This window comes from Passer domesticus, chromosome 29, assembly GCF_036417665.1.
Source record: "Passer domesticus isolate bPasDom1 chromosome 29, bPasDom1.hap1, whole genome shotgun sequence".
Taxonomy (NCBI): Eukaryota; Metazoa; Chordata; class Aves; order Passeriformes; family Passeridae; genus Passer; species Passer domesticus.
In genome coordinates this window covers 5,406,249-5,416,002 of record NC_087502.1, presented here as the reverse complement: position 1 = coordinate 5,416,002, position 9,754 = coordinate 5,406,249, and the positions used below count along the sequence as shown (strand labels likewise).

The following is a 9,754-nucleotide window of genomic DNA, read 5'->3' as shown; positions in this document are numbered from 1 at the left end:
TCAACCCCATCCCGTTCTAACGCATCCCAACTCAACCAAACTCAACCAAACCCAACTCAACCCCTCTCCATCCCGGGCCGTACCCGGTGCGGGCGAAGTTGCCCAGTATCTCATGATGCGCCGGCTCAGCGCCTCCTCCTCGGCCGTGTAGTTGAGCCCAGGGTTCAGCGGCTGCCCGAAGACGAACTCGATCTCGTAGCCGTGCGGCACGCCCATCCACGGCGGCCACAGCAGGTTGGAGGCGCGGTGGTCGAACAGATAAGCGAAGACGGTGCCGCCGCGCTCGGCCCAGCGCTGGGCGAAGTGCATCAGCGGGCACACCACGTTGTGGTCGCCCACGATGTCGTCCAGCGCCTCGCGGTTCTTCACCGGGTTGTCCTGGTCCAGCCAGTCGGTGTACTGCAGCACCACGGCCTCGGCCGCCAGCTCGTTGGCCTGCGGCACGCCCAGCCGCACGCCGCCCAGGAACTCCTCGCGGCTGATCAGGCTCTCGTTGTCCTTGCCGAAACCCGGCACGCCGTACACCAAGAAATAGGTGCCCTCGTCCTGCACGGCGCCCAGCAGCACCTCGGCCTCGGCGCGGCCCGGCGCGCCCAGCAGCGCCTCGGGGGTGTCGGCCAGGAACTCGCCGTCCACCACGGGCACGAAGGCGAAGCGGAAGACGCCCTGCTGCGGCAGCACGGCCGCCTCGTGCTCCACCAGCTGCGGCGGCGGCGCGGCGCGCAGGCAGGCCAGCAGCTCCGTCTCGTTGGTCACCGCGCCGCGCGCCCACGCCGCCGCAGCCCACCAGCCGGCCCAGCCGCGCCGCCCGCCGCCGGCCCTCGGCCGCGCCCACGGTGGCCCACGGCCCGTTGGGCGAGCCGCTCTGCAGCACGGCGCGGCGGAACAGGGCGCGGCTGCCCCCCGACAGCAGGTGCAGCCCCGCCGAGGCCGCGCCGGCGCTCTCGCCGAACAGCGTCACCGCGCCGGGGTCGCCGCCGAACGCCGCGATGTTGGCTTGCACCCAACGCAGCGCCAGCCGCTGGTCCAGCAGCCCCACGTTGCCGGGGCTTCGGGGTGACCCGGCAGCGCCAAAAACCCCAAAGCGCCCACCCGGTAGTTCATGGAGACCACCAAAACCCCCTCGGCCGCCGCCAGGAAGCGCCCGTCGTAGACGTCCAGCGAGGCGGCGCCGCTGTAGAAGCCGCCGCCGTAAATCCACACCAGCACCGGCGCCGGCGTTTCGGGGCGCGCGCCGGCGCCCAGATGTTGAGGTACAGGCAGTCCTCGCTCATCTCGCGGTTGGGGTTCCAGCATCTCGGAGCCGCCGAAGCCGGGGAACATGGTGTCCACCGGCTGGAAGCAGGCGTGGGGGTGGGAGAGGGCGTCCAGGACCCCTCCCCAGGGCCGGGCGGGGCGGGGCGGGGCGAAGCGCAGGGGTCCCACGGGGGGCTCGGCGTAGGGGATCCCCAAGAAGGCGGCCACGCGCGAGGAGGGGCCGGCGGCCACGTGGAAGCCGCGGACGGCGCCGGCCGAGGTGGCCACCAGCAGCTCCTCGGGGGTGGCCGGGCAGGGGGCGGGCCAGGAGGAGGAGGAGGAGGAGGGGGAGGGGGGGGAGGAAGAGCTGGAGCGGGGCGGGGGGCGGCGGGGACGGGTGACCCCCCATGGCGGCGCAGGCTGTGGAGAGAGAGAGAATTTGGGGGGTCAGCGGGGGGGCTTGGGGAGGGGGCTCATTTGGGGAGGGGGCTCATTGTGGTGGGGGTCCCCAATGGAGTGGGATTTGGGGAGGGGGCTCGTTTTGGGTGGGATTTGGGGAGGGGGGTGGAATTTGGGGAAGGGACTCATTTTGGGTGGGGTCCTCATTTGGGGAGGGGGCTCACTGTGGAGGGGAATTAGGGAGGGGGTCCCTACTTGGGTGGGATTTGGGGGGAATTTGTGGAGGCGGCTCATTTTGGGGGGAATTTGGGGAGGGGGCTCATATTGGGTGGGGTTTGGGGAGGGGGTCCCCACTTGGGTGGGATTTGGGCAGGATTTGAGGAGGGGGCTCATTTTAGGGGAATTTGGGAGGGGGCTCATTGTGGGTGGGTCCCAATGGAGTGGGATTTGGGGAGGGGGCTCATTTTGGATGGGAATTGGGGAGGGGGGTCCCTAGTTGGGTGGGATTTGGGTAGGATTTGGGGAGGGGGCTCCTTGTGGGGGGATTTGGGGAGGGGGCTCATTGTGGAGGGGGGTCCCCACTTGGGTGGGATTTGGGGAGGGGGCTCATTGTGGGGGGGATTTGGAGGGAGTCCCCAAATGAGTGGGATTTGGGGAGGGGGGTTCATTTTGGGGGGAATTTGGGGAGGGGGTGGATTTGGGGAAGGGGCTCATTTTGGGTGGGGTCCTCATTTGGGGAGGGGGCTCATTGTAGGGGGTCCCAGTGGAGTAAGATTTGGGGAGGGGCTCATTTTGAGGGGAATTAGGGAGGGGGCTCATTTTGGGTGGGGTTTGGGGAGGGGGTCCCCAGTTGGGTGGGATTTGGGTAGGATTTGAGGAGGGGGCTCCTTGTGGGGGGGATTTGGGGGGAGTCCCCAAATTTGGGGATTTGGGGAGGGGGGTTCATTTTGGGGGGAATTTGGGGAGGGGGTCCCCACTTGGGTGGGATTTGGGGGGGGTTCCACGGGGGGTGGGTGTCTCCTTGTGGTGGGGAGGGGGGTGGGAGTTGGGGAGGGGTCTCCATTTGGGGAGGGGTCCCAAATTGGGTGGGATTTGGGGGCGTCCCCGATTGGGTAGGGGGTTCTCCAATGGGGGTGGGATTTGGGGAGGGGGCTCATTTTGGGTGGGATTTGGGGGGGCTCACGGGGGGTTTGGGGGTCCCCTCATGTTGGAGAGGGGGTGGGAATTGGGGAGGGGTCCCCATTTTGGGGGAGGGGGTCCGCATTTGGGGTGGGATCTGGGGGGGATGGGCCGCCCTCCTGATTTCGGGGGGGGGGTCTCTGATGATGGGGGAGGGTCCCCAATTTTTGGACCCTTGTGACCCCCCCCCCGTTCCATTTTTGGGGACCCCTCCCCTCCCCAGGGGTCTGAGCCCCCTCCCCAGTTTATCCCAGCCCCTCCCCAGCGCCCCTCCCCCCCCCGGGACCCCTCCCCCCGCGCCCCTCCCCCCCCGGCAGGTGCCGATCCCAAAATAGCCCCAAAAAAACCCGGGCGGAAGCGGCCGCGGGGGGGGAGGGGCCAGAGGGGCCCCTGGGGACCCCGGCCCCGTGGGGACCCCTCCCCTAATTCCCTATAGAGACCCCTCCCCAAATCCCCTCTAGGGACCCCTCCCCTAATTCCCTATGGATCCATAGAGACCCCTCCCCTAATTCCTTATAGGGACCCCTCCCCTAATTTCCTATAGACCGGCCCCTATAGAGACCCCTCCCCTAATTCCCTATAGAGACCCCTCCCCTAATTCCCTATGGATCCATAGAGACCCCCCAATCCCCTATAGAGACCCCTCCCCAAATCCCTATAGAGACCCCTCCCCTAATTCCCTATAGAGACCCCTCCCCTAATTCCCTATGGATCCATAGAGACCCCCCAATCCCCTATAGAGACCCCTCCCCAAATCCCTATAGAGACCCCTCCCCTAATTCCCTATAGGACCCCTCCCCAAATCCCCTATAGATGTATAGGGACCCTCCCCAAATCCCCCTATAGAGACCCCTCCCCTAATTCCCTATGGATCCATAGGGACCCCCCGGCCCCGTAGAGACCCCTCCCCAAATCCCTATAGAGACCCCTCCCCAAATCCTCTATAGGGACCCCCCCGGCCTCGTAGAGACCCCTCCCCTAATTCCCTACAGGGACCCCCTCCCCAAATCCCCTATAGAGACCCCTCCTTAATTCCATATAGAGACCCCCCACTCCCCTATAGAGACCCCTCCCCTAATTCCCTATAGGGACCCCCGGCCCCATAGAGACCCCCGGCCCTATAGAGACCCCTCCCCAAATCTATAGGGACCCCTCCCCATATCCCCTATAGAGACCCCTCCCCCAATGCCCTATGGATCCATAGAGACCCCTCCCCAAATCCCCTCTAGGGACCCCTCCCCATATCCCCTATAGAGACCCCTCCCCTAATTCCCTATAGAGACCCTCCTCAAATCTCCTATAGAGACCCCCGGCCCCATAGAGACCCCTCCCCATATCCCCTATAGATCCATAGGGACCCTCTAGGGACCCCTCCCCTAATTCCCTATAGGGACCCCCCAGCCCCATAGGGACCCCCTCCCCATATCCCCTATAGAGACCCCTCCCCAAATCCCCTCTAGGACCCCCTCCCCTAATTCCCTACAGAGACCCCCAGTCCCCTATGGATGCACAGAGACCCCTCCCCAGCCCTATAGAGACCCTCCCCAATCCCCTATGGATTCACAAGGACCCCTCCCCCCAACAACAACAACAACAGCGACCCTCCCCCCCCCCGAGCCCCGCCCCGCGCGGCCCCTCCCCCACCCCGGGTATCGCTCTGGGGGGGAAATGGGGGGGAGGGGGTGGGAGGGGAAATGGGGGTCTCGGGGGGGGGTCTCAGGTGTGGGGGAGGGGCTTTGATACGGGGGGGGGTCCTCAATGATGGGGGGAGGGGCGATGCGGGGGTCTCGGTGGGGGGGAGGGGCTTTGATACAGGGGGTCTCAAGGGTGGGGGATGGGCCATGGGGGGTCTCGGTTTGGGGGAGGGGCGATGGGGGGGGTCCTCAATGGTGGGGGAGGGGAAATGAGGGGGTCCCAAATGTGGGGGGAGGGGCGATGATGGTGGTCTCAAGGGTGGGGGAGGGGCGGTGTGGGGGTCTCGGTTTGGGGGAGGGGCGATGGGGGGGGGGGGGTCCCAGGTGTGGGGGAGGGGCGGGGACGGGGCCGCACCCGCTGGAGGTCAACAAAAGGAGGGGTGGGGGAGGGGAGGGGGGGGAATGGGGGGAGGGGGTCGAGGCCGGGGTGGGGGAGGGGCGGCACCCACCCCTCCGGCGCCGCGGCTCCGGCCTCGCTCGGGCTCCGGCGTCTGGAAAATACCGGGGGGGGGTGGGGGAGGGGCGGCGTTAAATTGGGGGGGGGGGGGGGAGGGGGGGGAGGGGCCAAAGGAGCCGCCCCTCCCCCCCTGCGGCAGCGCTGCCCCTCCCCCCAGCGCCGGGAAAGGGAGGGGGGGGGAGGGGGGGGAGGAGGATGAGGATGCGCTGCCCAACCCCCACCTGCCCAGGGGGATTTTGGGGGAATTTTGGGAGATTTTGGGGATTTTGGGAAATTTTGGGGGGATTTTGGGAGATTTGGGGGAAATTTGGGGGATTTGGGGGGGATTTTGAGGAATCTGGGATAATTTGGGGGATTTGGGGGATTTTGGGTGATTTTAGGAGGGATTTTGGGGAAAATTTTGGGGGGATTTGAGGGGATTTGGGGGAATTTTGAGGGAGGGGTTGGAATTTTGAGGGTTTTTGGGATTTAGAGGAATTTTGGGCGATTTTGGGGGATTTTTAGGCGATTTCAGGGTTTTTTTTTGAGGAATTTGGGGAAATTTCCGGGGATTTTGGGGCATTGGGGGGGATTTTGATGGTTTTTAGGGGATTTTTGGAGGATTTGGGGGGAATTTTGAGGAATTTCGGGGGAATTTGGGGGAAATTTAGGGGAATTTTGGGGAAATTTTGGGGAAATTTTAGGGGAATTTTAGGGGAATTTGGAGGAATCTGGGACAAATTTGGGGGGAATTTTGAAGAATTTGGGGCATTTTTAGGGGAATTTTGGGGGAATTTTGAGGGAATTTGGGAGAATTTTGTGGGAATTTTGTGGGAATTTTTGGGGATTTTTAGGGGAATTTTGGGGGAATGTTGGGGGAATTTGGGGGAATTTTGTGGGAATTTGGGAGAATTTTGTGGGAATTTTAGGGGAATTTTAGGGGATTTTAGGGGAATTTTGGGGGAATTTTAGGGGAATTTGGGGGATTTTTAGGGGAATTTCGGGGAAATTTTGGGGGAATTTTTGGGGAATTTTAGGGGAATTTTGGGGGGATTTTGAGGAATCTGGGACAAATTTGGGGGGAATTTTGGGGGGAATTGTGAAGAATTTGGGGGAATTTTGGGGGAATTTTGGGGGAATTTTAGGGGAATTTTGGGGGGAATTTTAGGGGAATTTTGGGGGAATTTGGGAGAATTTTGTGGGAATTTTAGGGGATTTTAGGGGAATTTCGGGGGTTTTTGGGGGAATTTGGGGCAATTTTTGGGGAATTTTAGGGGAATTTCGGGGGGATTTTGAGGAATCTGGGACAAATTTGGGGGGAATTTTGGGGGGAATTGTGAAGAATTTGGGGGAATTTGGGGGAATTTGGGGAGCTGTCCCCCCCACACCTGTGCCCAGGTGTGTCGTTGTCCCCAGGTGTGGCCCCGCCCCCCCAGGTGTGTCCCCCGCGTGTCGCGGTTCCCGCCGCTGACGTGGCCCCGGGTGTGGCCCCGGGTGTGGCCCCGCCCCCTCCGTGGCCGCCGGCCAAGGGTCACCCGCCCCTCCCCCACGGGAGGGTGACGTCATGGGGAAACCCCCGGGGAGACACTGGGATGTACTGGGAGGGACTGGGATGCACTGGGAGGGACCGGGAGGGCACTGGGATGTACTGGAATGGACTGGGAGGGCACTGGGAGAATCTGGTGGCCACCAGAAGATACTGGGATGGACTGGGGAGACACTGGGGACGTACTGGGATGCACTGGGAGGGCACTGGGAGGGCACTGGGACATACTGGGATGCACTGGGAGGGCACTGGGAGGGCACTGGGACATACTGGGAGGGCACTGGGACATACTGGGACATACTGGAATGGACTGGGAGGGCACTGGGACATACTGGGAGGGCACTGGGATGTACTGGGATGTACTGGGAGGGCACTGGGATGGACTGGGAGGGCACTGGAATGGACTGGGAGGCACTGGGAGAGCTCAGAGGGACCCCCCAGGCCCGCGACCCCTCCCCAGCTGAGGTCCCAGCAGTTCCCAGTGCGCCCAGTTTGGGTCATCAGCGAACTGGTGAGGTGGCACTGACCCCGTGTCCCCTTTGTGTCACCACCCCCTTGTGACCCCGGTGACCCCCTGGGACCCCCCCGATGTCCCCAGAGGCCACCAGGACCCCTCAGTGTCCCCAGTGACCCCTGTGGCACCCAGAGGCCACCAGGCCACCTCCATGTCCTTGTCCCCACCCCGGTGTCCCCCCCGATCCCGGTGCCACCCCAATGTCCCCATCCCCGTGTCCCTCAAGGCCACCAGGCCACCTCCATGTCCTTGTCCCCATCCCCGTGTCCCCACCGATCTCGGTGCCACCTCCCTGTCCCCATCCCTGCGTCCTCATCTTGGTGACACCTCCATGTCCCCATCCCTGTGCCCCTCATGGCCACCAGGCCACCTCCATGTCCTTGTCCCCGTCCCTGTGTCCCCCCACATCTCAGTGCCACCTCCCTGTCCCCATCCCCGTGTCCTCATCTTGGTGACACCTCCATGTCCCCATCCCCGTATCCCCATGGATCTCAGTGCCACCTCAGTGTCCCCATCCCGGTGTCACTCAAGGCCACCAGGCCACCTCCATGTCCTTGTCTCCACTCCTGTGTCCCCACTGATGTCGGTGCCACCTCCCTGTCCCCATCCCCGTGTCCCCATGGATTTTGGTGACACCTCCATGTCCCTCAAGGCCACCAGGCCACCTCCATGTCCTTGTCCCCATCCCCGTGTCCCCATAGATCCCGGTGACACCTCCATGTCCCCCAGCCCACCAATCCGGGTGTCCCCTCCTGTCCCCACCCCGGTGTCCCCCCCCGATCCCGGTGCCACCTCCCTGTCCCCACCCCCGTGTCCCTCAAGGCCACCAGGCCACCTCCATGTCCTTGTCCCCATCCCCGTGTCCTCATCTTGGTGACACTCCCATGTCCCCCATCCCCGTGTCTCCATGGATCTCAGTGCCACCTCAGTGTCCCCATCCTGGTGTCCCTCATGGCCACCAGGCCACCTCCATGTCCTTGTTCCCATGCCTGTGTCCCCATGGATCTCGGTGACACCTCCATGTCCTTGTCCCCATCCCCATGTCCCCATGGACCTCAGTGCCACCTCCCTGTCCCCATCCCCGTGTCCCCATAGATCCCGGTGACACCTCCATGTCCCCCAGCCCACCAATCCTGGTGTCCCCTCCTGTCCCCACCCCGGTGTCCCCCCCCGATCCCGGTGCCACCCCCCCTGTCCCCACCCCCGTGTCCCTCAAGGCCACCAGGCCACCTCCATGTCCTTGTCCCCACCTTGTGTCCCCATGGACCTCAGTGCCACCTCCATGTCCCCATCCCCGTGTCCCCATGGATCTCAGTGCCACCTCAGTGTCCCCATCCTGGTGTCCCTCATGGCCACCAGGCCACCTCCATGTCCTTGTCCCCATCCCCGTGTCCCCATGGATCTCAGTGCCACCTCCATGTCCTTGTCCCCACCCCGGTGTCCCCATGGACCTCAGTGCCACCTCCCTGTCCCCATCCCCATGTCCCCATAGATCCCGGTGACACCTCCATGTCCCCCAGCCCACCAATCCTGGTGTCCCCTCCTGTCCCCACCCCGGTGTCCCCCCCGATCCCGGTGCCACCCCCGTGTCCCCTGTCCCCCCCTCCCGTGTCCCCGCGCGGTGACACCGCTGGATGGAGGAAGCTCCGGGCGCGGGGCGCGGCCGCCACATTCTCCGGCGTGTGTGTCACCTGCGTGTGTCACCTGCGTGTGTCACCTGCGTGTGTCACCGCCTGTCACCCCCCGCCCACCTGCGCCTCCCCAGGGGACAAAGGTCCGGGGCCACCCCCTGTCCCCCCCACCCCCGATATTGTCCCTGTCACCGCTGGCTCCGGCCCCAGTTGGGGACAGGACGTGGCCATGGCGGGGGGGACAGCGGGGAGGGTCCTGGTGGTCCTGACCTGCGCCGTCACAGGTGAGGGGACATCGGGAAGGGGACATTGGGAGGGGACATCGGGGAGGGTCCTGGTGGTCTTCACCTGCGCCACCACGGGTGAGGGGACATCGGGAGGGGGACATTGGAGGGTCCTGGTGGTGGTCACCAGGTGGTCCTCACCTGCGCCATCACAGGTGAGGATGAGGAGGGGACAAGGGGACATTGGGGAGGGGGAGAGCGGGGAGGGTCCTGGTGGTCCTGACCTGCGCCGTCACAGGTGAGGGGACATCGGGAGGGGACAGGGGGACATTGGGAGGGGACATTGGGGAGGGTCCTGGGGGTCTTCACCTGCGCCGTCACAGGTGAGGGGACATCGGGAGGGGACAGGGGGACATTGGGAGGGGGACATCGGGGAGGGTCCTGGGGGTCCTGACCTGCGCCATCACGGGTGAGGGGACATCGGGATGGGGACATCGGGGAGGGTCCTGGTGGTGGTCACCAGGTGGTCCTCACCTGTGCCATCACAGGTGAGGATGAGGAGGGGACAGGGGGACATCGGGGGGAGGAGGAGGATGATGGTGGGGAGAGGTTGGAGGGGACAGGGGATGAGGGTGAGGAGGAGGAAGATGAAGAAAAAGGAGATGAAGAAAAGGAGAGGGAGGATGAAGAGGATGAAGAAGAGGAGGAGGAATTGGGGTGGGGGGAAATTTGAGGGGTTCAGATCTGAAGGTCCTGGAGGAGGAGGAGGAAGAAAAGGGAGATGAAGAAAAGGAGGAGGAGGATGAAGAGGATGAAGAAAAGGAGGAGGAGGATGGTGGGGAGAGGTTGGAGGGGACAGGGGGATGAGGGTGAGGAGGGTGAGGGTGAGGAGGAG

At 63.8% G+C, this 9,754-nt stretch overlaps 1 protein-coding gene across 1 annotated transcript; it reads right to left on the bottom strand.

Moving 5' to 3' along the window:
- On the bottom strand, nt 1–8,288 carry LOC135287481 (acetylcholinesterase-like). Its single transcript, XM_064400784.1, is given in 7 exon segments — nt 1–762; nt 764–1,050; nt 1,053–1,235; nt 1,238–1,292; nt 1,294–1,656; nt 4,958–5,112; nt 8,255–8,288. Coding segments are annotated over 7 exon segments (1,839 nt in total).
- Between the last annotated feature and the right edge of the window lie 1,466 nt (nt 8,289–9,754).